Source organism: Amphiprion ocellaris, chromosome 21 (genome assembly GCF_022539595.1).
Source record: "Amphiprion ocellaris isolate individual 3 ecotype Okinawa chromosome 21, ASM2253959v1, whole genome shotgun sequence".
In the NCBI taxonomy this organism is placed as follows: Eukaryota; Metazoa; Chordata; class Actinopteri; family Pomacentridae; genus Amphiprion; species Amphiprion ocellaris.
In genome coordinates this window covers 1,831,632-1,858,888 of record NC_072786.1, presented here as the reverse complement: position 1 = coordinate 1,858,888, position 27,257 = coordinate 1,831,632, and the positions used below count along the sequence as shown (strand labels likewise).

At 36.5% G+C, this 27,257-nt stretch overlaps 1 protein-coding gene across 4 annotated transcripts in view; it reads right to left on the bottom strand.

Annotated features, from left to right (window-relative positions):
• Positions 1-8,176: 8,176 nt before the first annotated feature.
• Positions 8,177-27,257, bottom strand: part of LOC111571221 (myelin regulatory factor-like protein) — a 30,105-nt gene continuing 11,024 nt past the window's right edge. For all 4 annotated transcript variants that reach the window (XM_055006258.1, XM_055006257.1, XM_055006256.1 and 1 more), the window contains 19 exons: positions 25,788-25,985; positions 25,504-25,699; positions 25,320-25,396; positions 25,049-25,159; positions 24,622-24,712; positions 24,311-24,511; positions 22,221-22,329; positions 22,025-22,134; positions 20,424-20,569; positions 16,658-16,819; positions 16,486-16,557; positions 16,071-16,114; positions 14,551-14,706; positions 14,417-14,464; positions 13,256-13,340; positions 13,084-13,158; positions 11,611-11,722; positions 9,236-9,307; positions 8,177-8,845 (listed from right to left, as the gene is read on the bottom strand). In XM_055006258.1, the coding sequence (XP_054862233.1) occupies positions 8,753-8,845; positions 9,236-9,307; positions 11,611-11,722; positions 13,084-13,158; positions 13,256-13,340; positions 14,417-14,464; positions 14,551-14,706; positions 16,071-16,114; positions 16,486-16,557; positions 16,658-16,819; positions 20,424-20,569; positions 22,025-22,134; positions 22,221-22,329; positions 24,311-24,511; positions 24,622-24,712; positions 25,049-25,159; positions 25,320-25,396; positions 25,504-25,699; positions 25,788-25,985 (2,158 nt within the window). In that variant the 3' untranslated portion in view covers positions 8,177-8,752. The remainder of the gene's footprint in view (positions 8,846-9,235; positions 9,308-11,610; positions 11,723-13,083; positions 13,159-13,255; positions 13,341-14,416; positions 14,465-14,550; positions 14,707-16,070; positions 16,115-16,485; positions 16,558-16,657; positions 16,820-20,423; positions 20,570-22,024; positions 22,135-22,220; positions 22,330-24,310; positions 24,512-24,621; positions 24,713-25,048; positions 25,160-25,319; positions 25,397-25,503; positions 25,700-25,787; positions 25,986-27,257) is intronic.

Here is a 27,257-nt window from a genome sequence, read left to right as displayed (position 1 = left end):
ACTAATACACACCAACACTAACACACACCAACACACTCCAACACTAACACACACCAACACTAACACACACTAACACTAACACACACCACCATTAACACACACCAATATTAACACACTCCAACACTAACACACACTAACACTAACACACACCAACACTAACACACTCCAACACTAACACACACTAACACACTCCAACACTAACACACACCAACACTAACACACACCAACACTAACACACTCCAACACTAACACACACTAACACACTCCAACACTAACACACACCAACACTAACACACACTAACACTAACACACTCCAACACTAACACACACTAACACCAACACACTCCAACACTAACACACACAACACTAACACACTCCAACACTAATGCACACTAACACTAACACACTCCAACACTAACACACTCCAACACACCCTAACACTAACACACACCAACACACTCCAACACTAACACACACTAACACTAACACACTCCAACACTAACACACTTCAACACTAACACACACCAACACTAACACACACTAACACCAACACACTCCAACACTAACACACACCAACACTAACACACACCAACACACTCCATAACTAACACACACTGACACTAACACACTCCAACACTAACACACTCTAACACTAACACACACTAACACACACCAACACACTCCAACACTAACACACACCAACACTAACACACACCAACACTCTCCAACACGAACACACACTAACACTAACACACTCCAACACTAACACACACCAACACTAACACACACCAACACACTCCAACGCTAACACACACCAACATCAACACACCCCAACACTAACACACACCAACACTAACACACACTAACACTAACACACTCCAACACTAACACACTTCAACACTTACATACACTAACACCAACACACTCCAACACTAACACACACCAACACACTCCAACACTAACACACACCAACACACTCCAACACTAACACACACCAACACTAACACACTCCCATTAAAGCCGTTTCCATTCAGATTTGTTTACAGTCTGGTCTTGGTAACGTATCCGTCCACCAAGGTCGTGCTTCGGTGGAAAGTATCACCTTTATCAGACTGATCGGAGTTTCCAGTTCCTCACAGCAGCAGTGTTTCCATACCAGGTTTTATCACGATATTAGCTAAATGTTTAGCATCACACACACAACACTTTATTAACTGTAGATGTTTAGCTTCGTCTGCAACGTCGACACCATAATCCAGACGTCCAGCCAGAGTCTGAAAGATCTTTATCAGCCTCCACAGAGACAGAAAACACAGACTGAAGTTGGGAATTTCTCTGAAATACTCAAAAACCTGCTGAGAAACAGCTCAAAACCTGTCTAAAACCAGTACAAAACCAGTACCTAACCTGCCTAAACAGTCTAAAATGATTAAAGATTGATGTAAAACCTGCCAAAAAGAGGATAAAATAATGGAAAAACCCGTTCAAAACCTGCCTAAAAGAGTCTAATATGATTAAAAACCAGTTCAAAATTTGCCAAAAAGAGAAGTTGTAGAAAGTTCTTTAACATCATGCAGCAAAACTAGTTGAAAAGCAACAGAAAACCAGTGTAAAATCAATTTACAATGAGACAAAACCAACAGAAAACCTGCCTAAATGAGTGCAAACCTGTCCAAAAGATGAGCTACGAGAAGCTCTCCAAGATGTCTATAAAACCTGCAGAAAATCAATTTAAAACTAGTCAAAAATCTGCCTAAAATGACAGGACAACAGTACAAAACATGCCCAACCTCTCCAGAATGCTTCAAGAACAGTTAACATTGAAGCTGTGGCATTACGTTCAAATAGATACTGCAAAACCAGTTAAAACCCAGCGTAAAACTATTTTAACACAAGTGGAAACCAGTCCAAAACCAAGTTCAAAAGAGGAGCTGTGGAAAGATCTCCAAGATATTCTAAACCCAGTGAAAAACATCTGAAACCAGTCTATCATTAGTCTAAAACGACACAAAATCGACCCAGAACTATGTAAGGTTTTCCAAGATGCTCCAAAACAAGTCTAAAAATGAGTCTGAAATGAGACAAAACCAAAATGTGTCTTCAAATAGATGCTGCAGTATCTGTTGAAGACCAGCAGGAGACCAGACCTTTAGCTCATTGGTTAATCAAATACTTAAAGCTAATTACTTTTCACTATTTAATGTTAGCTAGCCGTTTAATCGGGTACTTTTAACCTGGCATTGATTCATTTTAGCTTTAACTTTAAGCTAATGGTATATTCCACAACTTTAAGCTAATAATCTTAGCTAACTATGTAGTTTTAGTTAACTATTTCATACATTATTTTTAGCTAATTACTTAGTTTTAGCTAACTATTTAGCTTTAGCGAACTATTTAATACATTACATTTGGCTAACTATTTAGCCTTAGCTAACTATTTAAAACATTAGCTAACTATTTAGTTTTAGCTAATTATTTCATGCATTACTTTTAGCTAATTACTTAGTTTTAGCTATTTCATACATTACATCTGGCTAACCATTTAGTCTTAGCTAGCTATTTAAAAGAATACTTTTAGCTAGCTATTTATTACGTTACTTTTAGCTAACTACTTAGTTTTGGTTAACTATTTAGCCTTAGCTAACAAATACATTATTTTTAGCACACTATTTAGGCTTAGCTATTTCATACATTACTTTCAGCTATCTAGTTTTAGCTAACTATTGAATAGATTATTTTTAGCTATCATTTTCCTACTTTTACTACTATCTGTACTGTTAGCTGTACTGTTACCTGTACTACTGTTACCTGCAGTGTTACCTGTATCTTTACCTGTGCTACTGTTACCTGTACTCTTACCTGGGCTACTGTCACCTGTAGTGTTACCTGGACTCTTACCTGTACTACTGTTACCTGTAGTGTTACCTGGACTCTTACCTGTACTACTGTTACCTGTAGTGTTACCTGGACTCTTACCTGTACTACTGTCACCTGTAGTGTTACCTGGACTCTTACCTGTACTACTGTCACCTGTAGTGTTACCTGGACTCTTACCTGTACTACTGTCACCTGTAGTGTTACCTGGACTCTTACCTGTACTACTGTCACCTGTAGTGTTATCTGGACTCTTACCTGTACTACTGTCACCTGCAGTGTTACCTGTACTCTTACCTGGGCTACTGTCACCTGTAGTGTTACCTGTACTACTGTTACCTGCAGTGTTACCTGTACTCTTACCTGTACTACTGTCACCTGTAGTGTTATCTGGACTCTTACCTGTACTACTGTCACCTGCAGTGTTACCTGTACTCTTACCTGGGCTACTGTCACCTGTAGTGTTACCTGTACTACTGTTACCTGCAGTGTTACCTGTACTCTTACCTGTACTACTGTCACCTGTAGTGTTACCTGGACTCTTACCTGTACTACTGTTACCTGTAGTGTTACCTGTACTCTTACCTGTACTACTGTTACCTGCAGTGTTACCTGTACTCTTACCTGTACTACTGTCACCTGTAGTGTTACCTGTACTCTTACCTGTACTACTGTCACCTGTAGTGTTACCTGGACTCTTACCTGTACTACTGTTACCTGTAGTGTTACCTGGACTCTTACCTGTACTACTGTTACCTGTAGTGTTACCTGTACTCTTACCTGTACTACTGTTACCTGCAGTGTTACCTGTACTCTTACCTGTACTACTGTCACCTGTAGTGTTACCTGGACTCTTACCTGTGCTCTCGGCTGTCTGACTCCTCCTGAATCTGCGACAGGTGTCGAGCTCCCATCCTCCCCTGCGAACAGAGGAAGACGTCGGGTCGTGTTTCAGGTAATTACATGTTCTCAGAGGACGGAAGCCCGGAGGAGGCGGTTTCCCCCGACGACAGTTACCGTGGTGACAGCAGACGTCCGTCCGACAGACAACACCGCCGACCAGACAGGTGAGTTGAGATTAGTTACCTGTAGGGCTGAGCAACGCTACACCTGGTTTATGTCTGGTGGAGGATCCAGATGATCGGCTGATTCCTGAAGCCTCAAACTGTTTTTAAAACGACTAAAATAAACATTTATAATAACATGAAGGGTTACAGCTGCATTTATAAACAATCAAAGAGCTGCTACTAAATCTCACAGAAATCCATTTATTTCATTGTATTTATGTACAGTAAGAGATCTGAGGCAGCAGTAAAATAAAAGTAAATATTCTTAAACAACCGATCTAAAGCCTTGGTATGGTCCCAGTTTATAACAGCCACAAAATCAAACACTTACAACCACTGGCCACTTTATTAGGCACACCTTGCTACTAAAAGGTTGGACCCACTTCTTTCAGAACTGCCTTAATTCTTGGTGACATACTTTCAGCACGGTGTTGGAAACATTCCTCAGAGGTTTTGGTCCATGTTGACATGATAGCATCACGCAGCTGCTGCAGATTTGATCCATGATTCAATCTCCAGTTCCACCACATCCCAGAGGTTCTACTGGATGGAGATCTGGTGACTGTGGAGGCCATCGGAGTACAGAGAACTTATTGTCATGTTCAAGAAAGGAGTTTGAGATGATCTGAGCTTTGTGACATGGAACATTGTCCTGCTAGAAGTAGCATCAGAAGATGGTCCACTGTGGTCATTTTGGGATGGAGATGGTCAGCAGCAACACTCAGGTAGGCTATGGAGTTTAAACCAGGATCCGTTGCTAAGGAAACATCCTCCACACCATTAGACCAGCAGCAGCCTGAACTGTTGGGAGGAGGCAGGATGGATCCATGCTTTATGGTGTCATTTTCAATCTTGTTGTTTAATTTGTCATTTTAATTTTTGCTTTGGTTTTTTTTTTTGTCTAATTTTTCGCATTTTCAATATTTTTGTTGGTTTATCTAATTTTTGTTCAATGTTTGTTTTTTGTCAAATTTTCATCAATCTTTTTGTTATTGTTTGTCATTTTCAATCTTTCATTGTTTTCACGCCAAATTTTTGGTAATTTTGTATTTTTTGTTGTTTTTTGTCAAATTTTTTTCTAACTTTTCTAATTTTATGGATCCATGCTTTCATGTCGTTTATCATCTGAATGTTGCAGCTGAAATGGAGACTCATCAGACAGGCAATATTTTTCCAATCTTCTATTGTCTAGTTTTGGTGAGTCTGCGTAAATTGTAGCCTCAGTTTCTGTTCTCAGCTGACAGGAACCTGGTGTGGTCTTCTGCTGCTGCAGAACATCTTCTTCTAGGTTGGACGTGTTGTGGTTCAGAGTACCATATTCTGCATTATTTGGTTGTAACCGGCGGTTATTAGAGTTACTGTTGCCTTTCTATCACCTCCAACCAGTCTGTCTGTTCTCCTCTGACCTTCACATCAACAAGCTGATCACTGGATGTTTTCTCTTTTTGGGCCCATTCTCTGTAAACCCTGGAGATGGTTGTTGGTGAAAATCCCAGTAGATCAGCAGTTTGTGAAACACTCAGACCAACAACCATGCCACGTTCAAAGTCCCTTAAATCCTCTTTCTTCTCCGTTCTGATGCTTAGTTTGAACTTCAGCAGGTTGTTTTGATCACATCCACATGAATAAATGCATTGAGTTGCAGCCATGTGATTGGCTGATCAGATATTGAACAGGTGTACCTAATAAAGTGGCCGGTGAGTATATATTATCAATCGATTATATATTATCAATTTCATTATATATTTATACCCTACCATTCAAAAGTTCAGGGTCATTTAGAAATGTCCTTATTTTTGAAAGAAAATCATTTTTTTCCAATGAAGATCACATTAAATGAATGATAAATCCAGTGTAGACATTGTTAATGTGGTAAATGACTATTGTAGATGGAAACGGCTGGTTTTTAATGGAATATCTCCATAGAGGTACAGAGGAATGTCAGGTTGAGATGTCAGATATTTTTACTAATTAATAAACAACAGCAGTGACTACAAACGTCTAGTAGTCACTGAGCTCTTTAAATTCATCTCTCTTGGCGTGTTCTTGGCATGTTCTTGGCATGTCCACAGCTTAACCTTCACTCCTTTATCTGATTAAAACATTTAATTGGTTTTTGCTCTCAATGAATTCTGACTTGTATTGTCTTCAGATGTTCTGGTTTGATAACATCCAGACGCTGCTTTGGCTTTTAGTCAGTCAGCCAGCCAACCAACGCAAGCATCAGTCGATTATTTAAAGAGATTTCCAATAAACTGTTTGTGTTTTAGCTCATTAAACACCAACAGAGGTATGAAATATGCCTAAACTACTGAAAAAAAATCTAAATGCTGAGTTGGATGAGAAAATACATTAAATTTTTGATTTATGGGCTAAAATATAAACAGAAAGTCAACAAATGCTTAAATAGAAGTAGTTTTTTATGGTTTCGATTGATTTTGGTTGAGGAATTTGACGTCCAAAATCAACAATGCTGCAAAAATGAGAGGAAAAAGTGAACACAAATTCAACATACATTTAATTTACAGTGTTTTTAAAATGAAATCATAATTCAACATCAAGTAATTAAATGTTAAATTTACTGTTTTATCTTTAACTGATCCTGCAGCAGATGATAAATTCTACTCAGCTTTTCAGCCGCATGATGAACCTTTCTTGTAATTTTTAAAGCAAACACCTTTAGTATTTCTTTTAAAAAACGACCCAGTCTACCTGTGCAGGTACTTACAGTCAGCTGAGAGTCCATCTCTGTCCTACTGGTTTGTTTCCGTCCTGCAACTTTAGCTCTGACTCTGCAGCCGTTTGACTCTTAATTAGTTCCTGCTGCACCTCCTCCACCTGAATTAGTCATCAGGTGTCCAGAACAGAGACTCTGATCAGATAAAAAAAAACCTTTTTCTTTGAGTTCTTCTTCAGATTTCTTCATCGTCTTTGATCTCTGAGGTTGGTCCATGTCAGGACAGACAGGATTCATGGAAATATGTTGCTGCACCATCTCAAATTTTGTTCAATTATTTTTTTTAATTTGGTACCAAAGCAACCAAATATGTGAAATATTTTGGCTGAATATTGAGGATTTAACGTGTTTTCAGTCTGTAGTTTCCTCTTCAGGTGCTTCAGATGGTTGTTGTGTTTGAATATTTCTCATCGTTCTTCAATGTCAGGACGATGCCTTCACTGTAGTCACGTCCTTCACACTTTCTGACCTTCACACTAACTCTGATTTCCATTGATAACCCCCACATCATGATGCTGCCACCATCATGCTTCACATCATGTTGCTGCCACCACCGTGCTTCACATCATGTTGCTGCCACCACCGTGCTTCACATCATGTTGCTGCCACCACCGTGCTTCACATCATGTTGCTGCCACCACCGTGCTTCACATCATGTTGCTGCCACCACCGTGCTTCACATCATGTTGCTGCCACCACCATGCTTCACATCATGATGCTGCCACCACCGTGCTTCACATCATGATGCTGCCTCCACCGTGCTTCACATCATGATGCTGCCTCCACCGTGCTTCACATCATGATGCTGCCACCACTGTGCTTCACATCATGATGCTGCCACCACTGTGCTTCACATCATGTTGCTGCCACCACCGTGCTTCACATCATGATGCTGCCTCCACCGTGCTTCACATCATGATGCTGCCACCACCGTGCTTCACATCATGATGCTGCCACCTCCATGCTTCATATCATGATGCTGCCACCACCATGCTTCACATCATGATGCTGCCACCACCGTGCTTCACATCATGATGCTGCCTCCACCGTGCTTCACATCATGATGCTGCCACCACCATGCTTCACATCATGATGCTGCCACCACCGTGCTTCACATCATAATACTGCCACCACGTTTTATATCATGATGCTGCCACCACCATGCTTTACATGCTGACACAGGAGTGAACAGACTGAAAATTAGAAGAAATATTTTCGGAAAAACTTAAAAAAAATAAATAAATAAATAAATAACAAAAACAATAATTTACCTCAAGACTCCAGGATGTCTGTGTTCTTTTCCTGGATGGTAAAATAAACCACATAAATAAATAGATCATAAAGTCAGACAGGTACAACTCAATGAATCTGCCAAAATATAATCTGATACTCACCTGTTGTTGACATTAAAACAGTCCAGCCAGTGGTTTGTTGAGTTCTCTAAGACTAAGTTATAGAAACATAAACGTTTGACGTCCAAACAAAAAATAGTCTGAGATCGAAATTCGAGCTTTATTCATAGAATTCATGTAATTCTCAAAAAGCTAACGACTAAAAACCAAGAAAAACAAAACACTCCATTCTTTTTGGATTCGTTTCAAGTTTAGGTTGACAAACTTTAAACGAGCAGGTTTCATACGTCTCCAGTTTCTCACAAGAAAACAAGCAAAGATTTGAGAAAAGCCAGAAAAAATAGACTCAATGTTGCACAGCACAAATGTTTTTAGTTTTTTCCAACTCTAATCACCATCTCGTGTCGTCACATTTATGTTTCCACACGACTCAAAACTTCCACATTTGACTTCAGATTAAAGGTTCATTTTTAGAAGGTGGGATGTTTCTGAGTTCATGTTTTCATCGGATAAATCTCAGATTAACTAACAGACATGAGAGTAAAATACGTTAAATAGTTCAACATCACAGTGAATAATGAATTACACCATTGACAATAAAAACATCTGCAGCTTTAAAAAACAAAAAACACAACAGGAAGTCAAAAACTTCTCTGTGTCGGAAAAGCAAATATTTAAAATATAAAACTGGATTTTTGGGGTAAATTTGTCTTTTATTGTGTTTATGAGTCTATGCAGCGTCTGTAGAAGTAGAAGTGGTAATCTGTGAAGAGCGCCCCCATGTAGTGGTGATCAGTACTGCAGTCAGCCTGACCCTGAAAAACATATAAAAGCACTTAAATTAATTATATTATTACAATAAATATGATAAAATACAGTCACTACCATGATACTGCCACCACCGTGCTTTACGTCATGATGGTGCCACCACCGTGCTTTACGTCATGATGGTGCCACCACCGTGCTTTACGTCATGATGGTGCCACCACCGTGCTTCATACAGAAAGCTGTTTTAACTCTAATATAAGAGTCTTTGTTGTTATTTTTTATGAAATAAAGCCATGATTAATCAGTTCCAATTTCTACCTGGAGCAGAGAGAAGATACAACCAATATTTACAGTCTTTCTGCTCATAAGGCTCCATAACTGGTGAAATATGGGAGTTTAGTGTGATATAAAACAGAAAGAGAAATAAACTTTCTTACAGCGACTGCAGAACGGAAGTGATAGGAGCTGTGATAAAGACGAGCTACATGAAGAGGCCACTCATGTTCCCCCTGCAGAGACAGAAAAACAACTCAATTAAAACTAAATGTTACTCAAACTCAGTAATTTAAAACTAATTCAGGATCAATGGGGTTACAAACAGGAAAACTGTAACTAATGACTGTTTTCAAGATCGATGAAATCAGTCGGAAATGTCAGAAATTGGTAAAAAATTTGTTGCTTTCTTATCGTTTTATAAACTTTTTCTGCCAATTAATGATTCAAAAGAACCAAACCTGAACTATAGATGATTTAAGGTTTAGTTCTACATGGATAAAAGTGTTTTTTATTGAACCTTGTCGACACATTCATGAAAACATTTAAAGATTTCACGTACAGACATGGAACACTGTTAAAGTTTCACAGTTTTTACTTTTTTCACCATAAATTAAATGTCAGAAACCAATGAAAAATGCTCATCAGGCTTCTAAAAACCAAAGTGGATGCAGTCAAAATGCTAAAAAAAGAGCATTTGAGTGTTTTAAGGTTAAAGAAAAGCAGCAGAACTCCACCAATTAGAACCTGAAAGTGAGACGTTTTTACGAGATTATCAAATATTACATGATTATTGTTTCATCTTTAATACTGAGCTTTAAAACTGAAACTGAAACTAAAGACACGTCCTATTTGAAGCTGGATTTTGCTGTTTCTGACATATTTATGTTGTGTTGTGTGTCTGTATGTTGTGTTGTTGTGTGTCTGTATGTTGTTTTGTTGTGCGTCTGTCGTCGTGGCTGTGATTAGCGCCTTGTTGTCTTGTTCTCATGCTTCATTATTCATCAGAGTTTTCTCACTTCGCTGCTGAATTATTAACCGACTCATCGAAGCGAAACCTCCGTGACCCTCCGAACGACACAAACACAGAAACCTGAAGCAGCGACACACAAACGACCAACAACAAAAACACAAAAACAAACATCTAAACAACACAAAGCTACAAACTAGCAGTAAATAAACACACCGTGGAACTGAATTCTTCATTTCTGACCTTAAACTTACAATAAATGAGAAAAATAAGCTTTTTTAATGCCGATGTCAGTGAAGGAAACTTTTGTACGTTTACTCAAACATTTAATTAAAATCCATGAAAGATAATCTCTAATTTGTACCTTAAAGAAGCTTAGTTCATTTCAGTTTTAATGAATAAATAGTAAAGTAAATGCCTTTTTTTATTTATTTTTTGGATGTAAAATAGATTTAATTTAAATTAATTTGAATTAAGAAATTAAATCAATTAAAATAATTTTAAAAATATTTTAAAGGGTTTTTTTAAATTCAAAAAAAGGTTTTCATTTTGTAACTCAGGCAAATATTCCAGCTAAAATAAATTTTAAATTTGAATTAATAAATTGAATCAATTTAAATTAATTAAGCTAAATAGATTTGTTTAAAATATAAAAAACAGGCTTGAATTTTGTAACAAAGGCATAAACTCTGGGTAATTTAAATAACATTTTACATAATTAATTTAAATAGATTTTATATTTAAATGAAATTAAATATAAAATATATTCAAATTAACTTAAATTACATCACATTAAATTTACAATTACAATAAATTTTAATAAATACATTTAATTGATTAAAAAATGTAAGTAGATTTTATATTTAAATCAATTTTAAAATAAAATCGATTTAACACGATTTAAATTAATTAATTAAAATAGATTTATTTATTTATTTTATTTTTTATTTTAAATGTAGAAAAAAGGCTTTAATGTTGTAACTAAGGCAAAAATTTCACAGAATTAAATTACCATGGAAATTTCATTTAATTAATAAATTCATTTAAAAAATAATAATTTCAATGAATTCAATAGTTTTTTTTTGTTTATTTTTTATTTTAAATATAAAAAAGGCTTTAATTTTGTAACTAAGGTTAAAACTGCGGTAATTTTCATGTTGTGTTCTGTTTAATTTAACAGTTTTAAAAACCTTTAAAGAACACACAAAAAAATTTGATTTTAAAATCCTCAAACCAGCACAAACTTAAACAAACCAAAGCAAATTCTAAAAAAACATGTGAAGCTATTTTTGTGATTATTTTATGATTATTTAATGTCTTTGTGATGATTTTACTGCAGAATTTCAGGTAAAAACACTTAAACTGGCTAAAGCATTCCATTATTAATTAACCCTATTAATTACTTTTCTAATTAGGGGACATTTGATCTAAATCTATTAAACATAAATTAATTTTTACATTATTTAGTTTAAACCTTTCAAGCTTAAAGTTGTTTTTATTGCATATTTATTGACTGTATCGTATATTTTTACCATTCTTCTGTTTAAATGTAAATTTAAGTGTTCCTACCTGAGTGTTTGATGGATATGTGCTGCCGGTTATGGTGTTTTTATCCATCAGAGACGAGCAGGAAACCGATTCATCAAAACTGCACAGATGAACGACCAGCAGCTCCGTAGAACTGAACAGAAATAATGAAAAAATACATTCATATCAGAGAATACTACAATATAATAAACAATAAGTTTAACCTGAACTCAAAAAAAATCTTCAAGAGAATCACATCCGACATCATAAACTGTATTTATACTGTAAAGTTCATAGGAACTGAAATAACTGGACAGAATTCCAGTTACAGACGTGAATAAAATCAAGTAATTTATTAATTATTATTAATAATAAAACAGACTCGGTCCATCTGAAATTATCTGATTTTTAGAACACTTTCTGCTTCATCGTCTCTGATTTGGATGGAATTTTTATAGCATAAAAAAACACTTTTTAAAACGGCATTGGTAAAGTTTTATCCACATAAATCAAATACTTTCTAGATATTGTTTCTTTTAAAATCACCCGTTGATCAACTTTCATCAGGTTTTTCCTCACATTTAGATTTGATTCTGTTTCACATCATGTTTATTTTAGTAATGTGAAACACGTTTGTGGCAGCATCATGATGTGAAGCATGGTGGTGGCAGCATCATGATGTGAAGCATGGTGGTGGCAGCATCATGATGTGAAGCATGGTGGTGGCAGCATCATGATATGAAGCATGGTGGTGGCAGCATCATGATGTGAAGCATGGTGGTGGCAGCATCATGATGTGAAGCATGGTGGTGGCAGCATCATGATATGAAGCATGGTGGTGGCAGCATCATGATGTGAAGCATGGTGGTGGCAGCATCATGATGTGAAGCATGGTGGTGGCAGCATTATGATGTGAAGCACGGTGGTGGCAGCATCATTATGTGAAGCATAGTGGTGGCAGCATCATGATGTGAAGCACGGTGGTGGCAGCATCATGATGTGAAGCACGGTGGTGGCAGCATCATGATGTGAAGCACGGTGGTGGCAGCATCATGATGTGAAGCATGGTGGTGGCAGCATCATGATGTGAAGCACGGTGGTGGCAGCATCATTATGTGAAGCACGGTGGTGGCAGCATCATGATGTGAAGCATGGTGGTGGCAGCATCATGATATGAAGCACGGTGGTGGCAGCATCATGATATGAAGCACGGTGGTGGCAGCATCATGATGTGAAGCATGGTGGTGGCAGCATCATGATATGAAGCACGGTGGTGGCAGCATCATGATGTGAAGCATGGTGGTGGCAGCAAAAAACTGTTGAAAGTTGGTCGATGGCTAATTTCTTCAAAGTAGTATCTCAGAAAGTATTTATTTATTGATCTAAACTTTCCCAGATGCCTTTTGATTGAAGAAAAGTTTCCGTTTTCGATTGAGATCAAATAAAAGTTCTAAAATCATGGTTCTATTAAACATTCCTTCAGATTTATTTTGTTTATTGTCGGTTTATTCTTACTTCATGATCAGAGTCACTCTCATGTTGTCTGGAACAAACTGACTGATGGGAACTCTGAAGACGAACCGGCCAGATCTGGAAACAAAATGTTAAATTAAAGATGTTTACTTAAGGATTCCTCCATAGATCATGTTCTTTATAGTCATTTATATAAAGTTCTTCGTTTACTGACCCACACTGGTCCCTCAGACAGTATCTACTGTCGATCAGCTGCTGGTTCTCTTTGATCCTGAAGGACTGGATGGTCGTATTCGTCCCTGATGGAGAAACAACAACTGATGTTAAAACACATTTTAAAGCACCTTATCTTTTGATTTTAAAAAAATCACCAAAATGACAACTTTTATTAAAGACGGAAACAAAACAACTCCACAATCATTGGATAAATCCATAAATCATCCAGTTCTGTCAATAAAAACTATCAAATCTAACTTTTAAGTCATTATATCTCATTAAAATCATTTTATTCTGCTTGATTTGTTCAATAAATCCCAGAAAAGAAACATTCTGGATGAAAATAAACAGATGAAAGGGAAACATTTTCAGTTCAGAACCACCAGGAGGCGCCAGTCATTCAGTTTCTGCAGCTACTACTGAATGTTAAATTATATTGTTTATATTTTAATTGCTAAAGTATAAACTATAAATCTATTATAACTGAAACCCGAGGTCCAATGGTTGTTAAAATGGAAAAATAATTGTGATTTTAGAGGAACGTACATGTTAGAAAAATCACATTTTCAGGATTGGCATCAAAAAATAAAATAAAATAAAACTAATTTTAAAATATATTTTTAAAATTTTAATATGCAAAATTTTCTTTAAAATAATAGCAAATATCTATAAAATAATTATATTTTGGTGATTTAAATGCAAGCCCTGCGACAGACTGGCGACCTGTCCAGGGTGTCCCCTGCCTTCGCCCGAGTCAGGTGGGATAGGCTCCAGCCCCCCCCGCGACCCTAGTGAGGAATAAGCGGTGTATAGATAATGGATGGATGGATGGATGATTTAAATGCAGTACAAATAGTGGAATTTCTTTAACATTTTAAAAGTACAAATACAGATTACTGATGTGGACATTATTTATAGTTTACATGTAAATTACAAAATTTTTCTGTGATTTCTCCAGTTATTATCTGTAAAAAATAACTTCAAATAGTTTTTTTTTAAAAAGTTAAAATATATTTAAAATGTTGTTCCTTCTTTTTTTTCTTACAGTGGAGCTGCTGCAGGGAAGAATTAAAACATGTTTAAAAAAATAAAAATAGGAATGAAGTTTTTGGCATGAAAAGAAAATTTAAAAGAGAAAAATCCAACTTAATGAACTCACAGTCTCTGGCGTTTTTCAGATGGTCGTAAAATGTTTCTTGTCTCATTTCTGCAGAACAAAAACACCAAATATTAAACCAGACACCAGAAATAGTGACTAATGTACGTCATGTTTGTGTTTTAAGCCGACGTTACCGGATATATCATCGCGATCGGACGACTCAGTGGACAACGCCGTGGAGCTGTTGCTGCCCCCTGCAGGCGCCGGGCAGCAGTACACCTGATCACAGTACAGCAGATCACAGAAGTCCACATCTGGAGGCCACAGACCAGCAGGACTGGTGGGACGGACTGGAACAGAGGAGTTAGCATCAGGGAAATTAGCTTCACTGTTAACATCATGGCTAACATTCAGGAGGGTTTAGAAAATGTGAAAAAAGCTCAGAAATTCTGCAACTTTAGCGGAAAATGTTGGGATTTTCTCAAAGATGTTGCATTAAATCCAAACATTTACCCCTCTGAGGTCATGGAACACAATTAATTTATTTTAAATCGAACCATTTATCAGACAAACCTTCAATCTTTGAATCTCTCATGTTCAGCTTTTGGTTTTGTCGTAACCAAATTTGAACTTAAAATCGGAATATTCAAAGTTAATTCTATTTTCACCAGATTCTGTTTTAAAAAAAACACAAAAATTCTGTGTTTCTCAGTTAAAATGATGGTGTAAATGTGAGAAACTAAAAAAGTAGGGGGCCAAACCTGAACCTTGTGGTACTCCAGATGGGATTTTCGCTTTTAAACGGGTTGTAAAACAGTACATGACCCATGTTAGTGCCTTGTAGAACTCCAAAGACTCTTTTCTAGATCCAACCTCTAACTAAACCTGATTGTATTGCATCATTGTAACATGAACAACGTAGTTGTTTGGTCTCAGAAATGTCCTAAAATGGTCAAAAATGTCAATATTTCTCAAACCCAAGATGATAAATGTCTTGTTTTGTCTAAAGATACTCAGTTTGTGGTCATAGAGGAGAAAAGAAACCAGAAAATATTCACATTTAAGAACCTTGTGGTACTCCAGATGGGATTTTTGCTTTTAAACGCGTTGTAAAATAGTAGAGGATCCATGTTGGCACCCATTGGAACTCCAAAGACTCTTTTACAGATCAACCCTCTAACTGGTGTAACATTTTTGCTTAATTTTAGCTTCCAGTCATAGTTGTTTGGTCTCGAAAATGTCAAAACTAAAAAGCAGTGGACCCAGACTTGAACCTTGTGGTACTCCAGATATAATTTTACTCTAAAACAGGTAATAAATAGGGTTTTTTTTTTTTTTTTTTTGCTTTTAAATGGGTTTTAAAATAGTAGAGGACCCATGTTGGCACCTTGTGGAACTCCAAAGACTCTTTTACCTCTAATTATTACTTCTCACACAGCAGTGACCACAAGACAAAAATCAAATGAATACTCAGCTGAACTGCAGCCAGTGTTTCCATAAAAACAAGTATGGGCACCAATTAAAAACATAAGCAGTAAAATATCCATAATGTATCTTCACACCATCAGTGACGCAACAAAAATCTGGGCAGTTTTGACTGAATTGCAGGCAGTGTAGTGTGACAGAAGCAAAAAAAACAAAGTGTGAAATCAACAGAAATCGGCGTATTTATGACGGAATGAGTCAGTTTTTTCTGCACATGCTCAGTAGTTACCTGTGCTCATCCAGGTGGTGTGCAGAGGAACTTCACTGCCGTTGCTAACAAACAAAAACACAAAAAGTTGTCGGTAAATGTTAGAATCCCATAAAATCAGCAAACGTGGTTGATAAAGATGTTGGTAGATGTTGGTGTTGGATTAATAAAGTTTATTGTTGTAAATCCCAGTAGTCACTTGTTACCAGGTAGACTTGATGTTTCTATGGTGATGTGTTAGTTAAATGTGGTTATAAAGGAAATACTGACAGGAACGTTACTGTGCTGGTCCAATGGTTGCTAAGATGTTATTCTGGGATGTCTAAAAGACTGACAATGGCTGTTATTGAGTGTTTGATTCTGTTGTTGGTTGGTATTTGGTGATCATTATGTGGATATTAGCGTTTTTTCCTTTCACAAAAAAAAAGACTTTTACTTGTTGCCTGGAAACAGAGTCAAGTCGTCCTCCCTTAAGTTGACCAGGTACAGCGCAGTGATGGAGATGACGCTGCACAGATGCACAGATGCACAGAAACCACCATAAACACATTTATTCTTCTGTTTTAATTGATCGTATTTCTAAGACAGGAAGTGACATCAGTCCTCACCAGAAGGCCATGGTGGCTAACAGGGTGAAGACGCTGGCCTGGAAGACCTTGTGCTGCAGACAGCTGTTAGATTTCCGACTCTGAACCTCCTTCTCGACTTTCTCCGGTTTACAGGAGTCGATGTTGGATGTGGTCGAGACGACGCTGTGCTTCTTAGGCCCCCTGGTGGACAAAACAGCTCATTTATTCATTTATTCACTTAAAATTTCATGCACTTTTAATTATTTGTACTCGATTTGCTAGTGTTGTGTGAGTTTTCCCATTGAGACACCTGAAATCATTAACCTGTTGATCAATTAGTCATCAACTTTTACTACTATTACTTTAGTCATCCACTATTTTGATCAGTTTAAGCAAATAAAAAAAACAAAGTCTAAATTCTGTAATTGCAGCTTTTTAAATGTGACTATTTTCTGGTTTATTTCTTCCTCTGTGATGGTAAACTGAATATCTTTGGACAAAACAAGACATTTGTCATCTTGGGTTTGGGAACAATTGGCATTTTATGATGTTTTAGAGACCAAACCACCATTATTGGAAGAATTTTATGTTAAAACGAAGCAGTAAAATCAGATTTAATTATAGGTTGGATTTAGAAAAGAGTCTTTGGAGTTCCACAAGATGCGATCATGGGTCTTCTACTATTTTACAACCTGTTAAAAAGCGAAAATCACATCTAGAGTTCCATAAGGTTCAAGCCTAGGCCCACTGCTTTTTAGTTTTGACATTTTTGAGATCAAACAACTACAACTGGAAGAACTGCATGTTAAAACTAAACAAAAATATTGTATCAGTTAGAGGTTTGGTCTGTAAAAGAGTCTTTGGAGTTCCCCAAGGCGCCAAATGGGTCCTCTACTATTTTACAACCTGTATAAAATTAAAAATCTCATCTAGAATTCCACAAGGTTCAAGCCTAGGCTTGAGTAAAAAAGTTTTTTAAAGGAAAAATAGGCCTAAATTATGCGATTTAAGCTTCTTCAATGTGAATATTTTCTGGCTACTTTCCTCCTCTATGATGGTAAACTGAATATCTTTGGACAAAAAAAGACATTTATTGTCTTAGGTTTAGGGAATTTTGACATTTTTCAACATTTTATGACAATTTTTAGACCAAAAACCTAATAAAAAAAAATCACCAGTTGAGAATTTAAATGTTATTTGCAACGTTACTATTGATCTGCAGCTTTTATCCTGAAATCACTCATGTTATTTACATTTTTATATTTAATTTTATTTTGACAGTTTTAAATATTATAGCTGAAAATCCAAGTTAATTTATTCACTTCACTGCAAGTCAGAATAACTTGTTATTTTTATTTATATAAAAATACAACAGAATCACTGTTTGAAGAGTCAAAATACACAAAACTGCAGCATTAATGTCTTATTTCAATAAACTTTTTCACCTTTTTCATCCAACATGATAGTCTATTAATTGGGAAACGATTTTAAAATAATATTCAATATATATGAAATATAATATTCCATAAATAAACCATGAAACCTGCATGTCTTCAGTCTGCACAGTTCAGTCGTTTTGTAATAAAGTGAACCTTTGTTACTGAACCCCGCCTCGTTTACGACATCATTTCACACATTTCCCAGAATTCATTTTAGTAAAAGACAGAATCTCAGTAACTGATGGCCTTGACTCTTTATGAATTCAGTTTGTTTTGACTGCAGCGAACTTTCGTCTAATTAAATCTCTTTATTCACACCCACAGTAGCCTTCAGAAAGTCCTTGAACTGTGACTCGCAGCGACACACTGATAACACGCTTTGTTGTCGCCGTTATGCAACACGCACTACATCAGAAGTTTCCATGAAGCTGCAGCTTATTTTACAAAATTACCTCTAAAGTTGGAACACCAAGAAATAACAGCTTTAAACGAATGATTCTTGAGTTTTAGATGCACCAAGTCTGCAGTAAAATGAGGGAAAATGTTCAATATTAGCCGTCAAGGACTCATTTTCAGCAATTTTTTTGCGGTTATTTTAATTTTCATGATGAGAATGTTTTAATATCATATCTAAACAAAAAAAACCATTCAAATAGGGTAAATGTGCTAAAGTTGTAAAAGTTGCTGCTTTATTTGATTATTATTTCAACAAAGCACTAAAGTATGTTAAATTGAAGAGATCTGATTTTTATTTTTTGTAAGTAACTACATTTTATTTGTGTGTTGGTTTTTTTAATTAGATTTTTGCATATTTTCTGTGTTTTCTACAAACTTAATGTGCTTCTACATCTCGTTAATAGTTCTAATGTTGTATAATTTATATTCAACCAATGAATCAAATTTTATTCACTCTATACAGCTGCTTTGATTAGTGTTGAGGAGGTCAAAGTGCTTCATAGATGGTTGATCAGCCGATAATACGACAGAACAAGTTTAGATCAGAACGGAGTGAAATGAAACTACATGAAAATCATAAAAATAAAATAATACACAGCGATAAAAAGCAAGAAGAATTAGATTTTTTAAAAAAATTCTAAAAATCTGCAATAAAAGGTTTAAAAAATATGGAAAATTATTGAAAAAGACAAAACACACAAAAAGGGGGTCATACATAAAAATAGTGAAAAAGATAAAAACAAGATCAAAACTATCAAAAAGACAAAACATGACTCAAATAAAGATGAAAAAAGACTAAAAAATGGAAAAAAGAATACATTTACCAAATAAAATGATTAAAATGACCGAAAAATGAGAAAAGTTGATAAAAAAGAAAAAAACATTTTAGAAATTATGTAATAAAAAGATTAAAAAGCCAGAAAAAATTAAAATAACAAAATATAAAATGTAATTAAACAATAAAAAGATTGAAAAGAAAAACAATAATCAAGACAGATTTGCTTAAAAAAGAAAAAATGTAAAAAAAAGTTTAATGAAAAAAATTTTAAAAATTACAATTTGTTTAAAAAAGAAAATATATAAAAATGGCAAAATGATTTAAAAAAGAGTATCTAAACAATTTTAAAAAATCTAAGAAATGACTTAAAAATATACCGAATAAAATTCTTAAAAAAAGACAAAAAAGCATTAAAAATATTTTAAAAGAAAAAGCATTTTTAAAATGATATAAAAAGACTAAAAAGCAAGAAAGAAAATCTAAACAAATCTAAATACTAAATTAAGTTAAATTAAACAATAAAAAGATTCAAAAGCAAAACAATAATTACCGCAATTTATATACAAATAATAGAAATGAGAAAAAATTGATTAAAAGCATGATTTAAAAAAAAAATACGAAAAAAGTGAAATAATATAGTAAAACCAAAAAATAAAATAAAAATTGGGGGAAAAAAAAACTGAAGAAAAAAAACTCCACTTTAACCTCCCAGCCTCTAGGGGGCAGAATAACCCACGATCATAAAGAGTGAATTCCGAGACTTAAAACAGGAAATCATTCAGTATGTAAAGTGACTGATTTTAATGTCTGCAGCTACATTTTTTAAAGTTATTTTTTTTGGCCTTTTTTCGACTTTTTTTTTTTATTTAGGCACAGTGAGAGAGAGACAGGAAACAGAGGAGAAGAGTTGGGGGAAGACATGCAGCAAAGGGAATCGAACCCGGGCCGCTGCGTCAGGGACCAGGCCCTGTACATGGGTCGCCGCTTAACGCGTTGAGCTATACGGGCGCCAGCAGCTACATTTTTAGAAAATATTCAACCTCTTAATGCTAACTAGCCAATAAAGCTACTTTACAATGGTCCCAATAAAACACATGAAGGAGTGTGTTATCAGACTAAAAGCTGAAGTTACCCGGTGGAGCGCAGGCTGCCCGTCAGACTCTTCAGTTTGGCCAGTCGACGGTTCCAGACTTCCAGCTCTTTGATCCGAGTCTCCAAATTGTCGGTGAGTTTCGACAGCTGCTGAACGGCTCCGACGTTCTCCATGAAGATCTGCTCCTGGACAAACAAACGGAGGCTTTTAGTTCTGCTGATTTACATGGTGATACCAGGCGACTGGTTGTAGTGGACAGATGGAACAAAACCTGAGCAGAAATATGTTTGGAGGAGAGAAGATGAGGCCTTTAACCCCAAGAACACAAAACCTACCACCAAGCATGGTGGTGGCAGTACCATGCTCTGGGGCTTTACACAAAAAACGCTGAGAAAAGGCACAAAGCAACCAAAATGATGCATAAAATGTCCAACAGAGGCACAGAATGTCCCAAATCAGGCACAAAACAACTAAAATTAGACAAAAAAAACAATCAAATTTCAGCACTGAGCTCACAAAATGAGACATAAAACGACCAAGCAGTGGCACAAAACAACTAAAATGAAACACAAAAGCACCAAAATGAGATACAACACAACTACATTTTTCAGCATTTATCAACCAGAAACTGCAAAACTAGAAAGAATCCACAGGTTTTAAACTTTCCAACACTCCTTAAACGCATCATGCATAACTTGCTATTGATCACATGGACAAAGAAAAGGCCTCCTGGAGGAAAGTTCTGTGTTAAGATGGAAGAAAAACTGAGCAGAAATATGTTTGGAGGAGAGAAGGTGAGACCTTTAACCCCAAGAACACCAAACCTACCATCAGGCATGGTGGTGGCAGTATCATGGTAGTGGCAGTATCTTGGACACAGTTGGATGTTTCAACAAGACAATGAGCCCAAACACACATCAGATGTGGTAAAGAAATGGTTCCATCAGGCTGGAATGAAGGTTCTAGACCAGGCCGCCAAAGCTAATATTTGGTTAAATTTGTCCATTTTCACCTCAGTTTGGTTCTTCTGGTTTCTTTTTTTTTTTTGTCTGCATTTATTCTCATTGTTTAACTCCACAAAAGAGGTGTCAACATTATATGAGACTGATGCATATTTTAGTCTTGCAGCCAAATATTTTAATATTTAGTGCATGTGTGTGACCATCACCAGCCCTCCCTGGTGATGGTCACACACTGGTTTCAATCTTCTGGTTTATCTTTGACTCCTATGGACACAATACTTACCATCAAGCATGGAGGTGGCAGTATCATTATACTATCAATTTAACTGACTCAAGTCTGAGTTGTTTCGTCATCAATCCACAGGTTCTTGATGGGTTTTAGTCAGAACTTTGGAGACCAGAGGACCAGTCTACAACCCTCATTCTTTCCCGACTAAAGATGACAGGATATTGTCTGATGACATTTTCCCCCTCAGTATGGTCTGACAGTTGCACTAATGACAATTTTTCCCCTCAGTGTCGTCTGACAGGCATTCCTAAGCAAATTTTCCATTTCCATAGGGTCTGCAAGGTGCTTCTGTGGGTCAAATTTCCTCTCAGTGTGGTCTGACAGGAGCACTAGTGACAATTTTCCCCCTCAGTGTGGTCTGACAGGTGTACTATAGATGGAGGATCTACCTTGTCCACCATGAGGAAGTTCTCTATCGTCTCTCCATCAGAACAGGTGACGTCTCCGACCTCCTTCACCGCAGACGGCAGCAGCTCCTTCACCTCCTGGGCGATAATACCTGAAATATCAAACAACACATGAATAAAAACCTTAAAATCCAGGGATAAAACCAAAAACAGCTGCTAGGATAATGAAGTGTAGCACCTGTCTGGTGAGTGTGGTCTATTCCCATCGAAGAGGCGAACTCTGGTCTGTAATCAAACTCCACTATCCTCATTTGAGTGATTCTCTTCAGCTGCTGCTCAGAGTCGACCTGATGGACGAACAGGAAGTTGAATAAATTAGTGGTGCCATTAGGGGGCGCTAAAGTCAGACATCTTTATATTTAACACAGAGGTTTTAAATGTTAACTTCCCACCGTTTAACCCTTTTCTGCACATTTACAATTTATTTACAGGTGAAATAAGTTGGACATTAATTGAAACTATAGACAAATATATGAAATTAGAGTAGACATACTACTGGAGTCTGGAGAACTGAACTTCAGGAAGATGATTAAAACACCAAATAAGAATTTGAAGTTTTCTGTAACAAATAACCTCATATTTCTATTTAGAGAGAACCACTATTTCTCCAGTTTCTTTTCCAAATTCCCTTATTTTGTAGATTTTAATTCTTGTAAATACGTTTCTCACTAGCTTGAAGAGATTTTCTTATAAATGAAAGTAATTCTTGAAATATTTAGAGACATATTTTAGCTGTTTTGGAGAGATTATGGCTAGTTTTGGCTCATCAAAGTAAGTTTAAGTGCACTAATTACTCAGTGGTTTGCAGAAAACTACTATGTTGACAAATAAGTTTTGGTAATTTGGTAAACATGTCGACAGAAAGAATGGGAACTAGAATATGTAAAATTTGTTTTTTTATGAATTTGTTTGTAGAAATTAATAAATTCAATAATTAACACTCAAACATGTATTGGTACATTGGTCTTCTTCCATTTTCCAATATTTTACGGTTACTTATCACTGTATGCAGATGACACGTCATTCTATTTAGAAAGACTGTGGTCGTTTAGAGTCACTCTCTCTTTCAATTTTAATTCAGTTCAAGTTTATAGTCACAAATAATTTAAGCCAGTAACTATGATTGTGCTATGTTTACATTAGAAGTCATTTACCTTCCATAAAAGTGTGTAAAATCAGGAGAAATTAGACCCAAACCCAACTAGGATGTAAACCACCATCAATAAAAATAAGGTTGAGATTTGGTCTCTGGCAATGTAGAAGTTCCATAATTATGTAACAGTTTCATATCTGACGGCATTACATCAATAGTTTGACACTTTTCTGTCCATTATATTTGGTAATAGTTTGGCTTGCAGCTATCAGGATGTTCAAAGTTGAAAAATAAAAAAAAATTCAGCAATAAAATTTCTAAAAACAACAAAAATTTGTTTAAAACTGAGAGAATATAAAAAATGTAATGATATGAATAAAAAAATTAAATATGATTTAAAAGATAATATATATAAAAATAGTAAAATGATTTTAAAAAGATCAAAACAATTAAAAAGACGAAACGAATAACATAAAAAGATGAAGAAAAGACAAAAAAATGAAAAAATATACAAAATAAAATTATTAAAAAAGACAAAATACAATAAAAAATTACTACAAAAGAAAAAACATTTTTAAATGATATAACAAAAAGATTAAAAAGCAAGAAAAACATAAAACAAAATACTAAATTAAATTACATGAAACACTTAAAAGAAAGACAGAATAAATTATAAAAAAGCCAAAAAACAATAAAAAATTATTTAAAAAGAAAAAACGTATTTAAAATGATATAATAAAAACACTAAAAAGTAAGAAAAACATTCAAAAAAACAAAATACTAAATTGAAGGAAACAATGAAAAGATTCAAAAGCAAAACATTTTTCTACAATTAATATATGAAGAAAGAAAAGAGAAAAATATTAAAAATGTGATTTTTAAAAAAAGGATAATACAAAAACGTAAAATAATTTAATAAAAACATAGTGGAGATAAAAAAAAAAAATGTTAAAGGCCTTACAAAAAAACACCACTTTAACCTCCCAGCCTCTAGAGGGCAGGATAATCATAACGATGATCATAACCAAGGAAATCATTCAGCATCTAAATGAGCTGATGTTGACATCTGCAGCTACATTTTAAAAGAATATTTAAACTCTGAATACTGCTAAAACATCTGCTTTTGGATCCAGCTGCTTCAGAAGAGTTCAGATAATAAAATAAATCCATCGTACCTCCTGGATGTTGTGTTTGGCACGCTGGTCGGATGGCTGCATGACGGCGCCCATCACCTTGACGTTGCCGCAGACGACCAGCGCCTCGTCGGGGGAGTCGGTGTTGATGCCGACCCGACCGTGACACACCACGGCTTCCTGCAGCGCACCCCGCTGCCACAAGGTGTCGCCGTCCGTCTCAAACTGACCCGGGTTGGATGCCTGAAGGAGGAAGATGCTGCTTTAATCTGATTTTCTGTCAAAAACTGTTGTATACGTCGGTTTCTGATGCGTTGATTTATCGATTATTGGTTCACAGTCGGCGGTTTTACCCTGACGATGATCCTCTCCGACACCAGAGCTGTTAGGAGGAACGTTTCCTCTCGGACTGCAGCGTACAAACCGACCACCATCTGGAAATACCTGCACAAACACACACAGTTAGACTGGAAGCTCATGTGTTGGAACAGAAACCTGGATGCTTCAGTACTATCGGCTAATCTTAAATCTTCCATTCAAGTAGTTTTCAACCAAATCAACAACTTGCTGCATTTGGATAACATCATTGACAGCTTCTAATCAGGTTCCTGCTCATATCAAAGCAGTGAAACTCGCATAAAGACTTTAAATGATGTGAATAATGCTGAACGATCCTGGTGTTTTTAGGTCTAGTGTGATATTCGACACTGTGGAACATCAACTCCATTTGCCGTTCAAAACTTCCCTTGTGATTCCATTTGAATACAGCAACACACTGACCTCTGGTCTGGGTTGGGTTTTCCTTTCTTCCTCATGTTGTTGGTCGTCGTCTCGCTGAAGTGAAGCCTTCCAAGTGTCACTTTGGTTATTTTACCACCAGGCAGATTGATCCTGGAAGACCACAGGTTTTTAGGATAGAATAGCTGTAAAAACTGAAGATTGTAGCTTAGAAATGATCCAACTTTCAAAAAAATGATTACAAGCTTGATGAAAAACCTTCCACCTGAACATCAAGGCAACCAGCTAGTCTAGCAGCCTTCCAGTTGCCTACCTGACCGGGTGGAACGGTTTCTTGGTGCGGTCCGGTTGGGACTGTTCGATGGTCACCTGGTGGCTCGGAGTTTCCAACTGCAGGAAACACAGATTTTACACACTGAATAAAGAATGACAGTTTCTTCCTGCTAGCTATGTCTGTCATATGACCAGATAATTCAGCTCAACGAGTCTCTGCTGACCTTAACTCCAAACGCTTTTATCTGGAAGTGGTCGACCTGCTGAGGTCCGCTGGGTGTCCTGACGTACTGTGGTTCTGCCGCCACACCGATGTGAACCGTGACCTGAAAGTGGTTCTTCTTCTGGCAAACGAAGGCCTCGTCGGTGGCAGAGTAGTTGAAACCTTTATCTGTTTCAACGTGGTAGGCAGGAGGAGACCTGGAACATTCAAGAAACGGCATACAATGAAACCGAAGTCGACTGAACTTGATGGTGATAAAAACATCTCTATTGCTGTTTTACTCACAGAATCTGGTAGCTGCTGTCGTAGAAGGTGCCCCACTGTTCCAGTCTGTACTGTTCCCAGGCCAGCAGCTGGTGAGAACCCACAGTCAGTCCACCAACATTGGGACCTGCAGCGCCACCATGAGGTCCGTCACCTTCAATGCAGGATGCCGATGGTTCCTCACACTCAGATCTCCTCCTCTTTTTACTGTCTGGGGAGCTGAAGCAGAACAAGATGTGTAGAGCTCAAATCAAACAGCTAAACATAGGGAATACTAAGTTCTTCAACTGGACTTCTTGGTTCTTGAAGATGACCTCAATTCTAACTGACTGGTAGGGAGTCCCAAGTCTTTATTCTCACCCCCAACTGAGGATTGTTACCAACCACTTATAACGGACCCCTGACATCCCTCATCAGGCAGTTTCACCCAATTCTTAACCCTTTGATGCACAACATGGGTCACTTTGGACCCATGGTGTGCATCAAAGGGTAAGCAATCATTTAATATGGCGTGCTCACATCCTTCACCAGGCAGTTTTAAAATCATCCAAGCCGTGATTCCCATATCCAACTCATATGACTTAAGGCTAGTAACCAACGACTTACAATGAAGTCAACTAACACGACAAATACTTGTCATCGACCACTTGCAGTGGAGCCCTGAAATCCTCCTCCAGGCAGTTTCACTATAATTCAAAGTTGTATACACACCAAGAGGTCATATGACTCAATACTTATTACAACCACATATAACACAGTCCTATGATTCCTCACCAGGCAGTTTTCCCATCATTCAAACTTTGATTCTCACCTCCAACTCATATGACTTAAGGCTAGTAACCAACTATTAGGATAAAGTCCTCAAATCTATCACCAGAAAGTTTTACCACGATTCATATTATGATTCTGACTCCTAATTCACTTGACTCAGGGCTTATTACCATTCATTTTAACAGACTCCTGACATCCCTCACCAGGCAGCTTCACCCTAACTCTAACTTGTATACTCTCCAACAACTCAATCTTCTTAACAACCATTTATTATGGAGTCTTGACATCCCTCTGCAGGCAGTTTTTGCCAAAATTCAAGATTGTCCCCTCCAACTCATATCACCCTAATTCAAACGTGTATACACACCAACAGCTCATATCACTCAAGGTTTATTACCAACCACATGTAATGAAGTCCTCACATCCCTCACCAGGCAGTTTCTCCCTAATTCAAACTTGTATGAACATACAAGTACCTTGCCAACCTTGAGTTATGAGAGTAGGGGTGGACAGTAAATACCTGGGACTTCCAACCAGTCAGTTAGAACCAATGAAGTGTCCTGAATAAAGGTAAAACATCTTCAGAAACCAAAAACATGTCCACTTGTCTTCTTAAACCACTTGCGAAATCATGTTTTATCTTAAACATGCAGCTTTCTGGTTGAAATTAAGATGAAAAAGACACATTTCTAAAATGCAACGACCCAAAAGACATCTCTG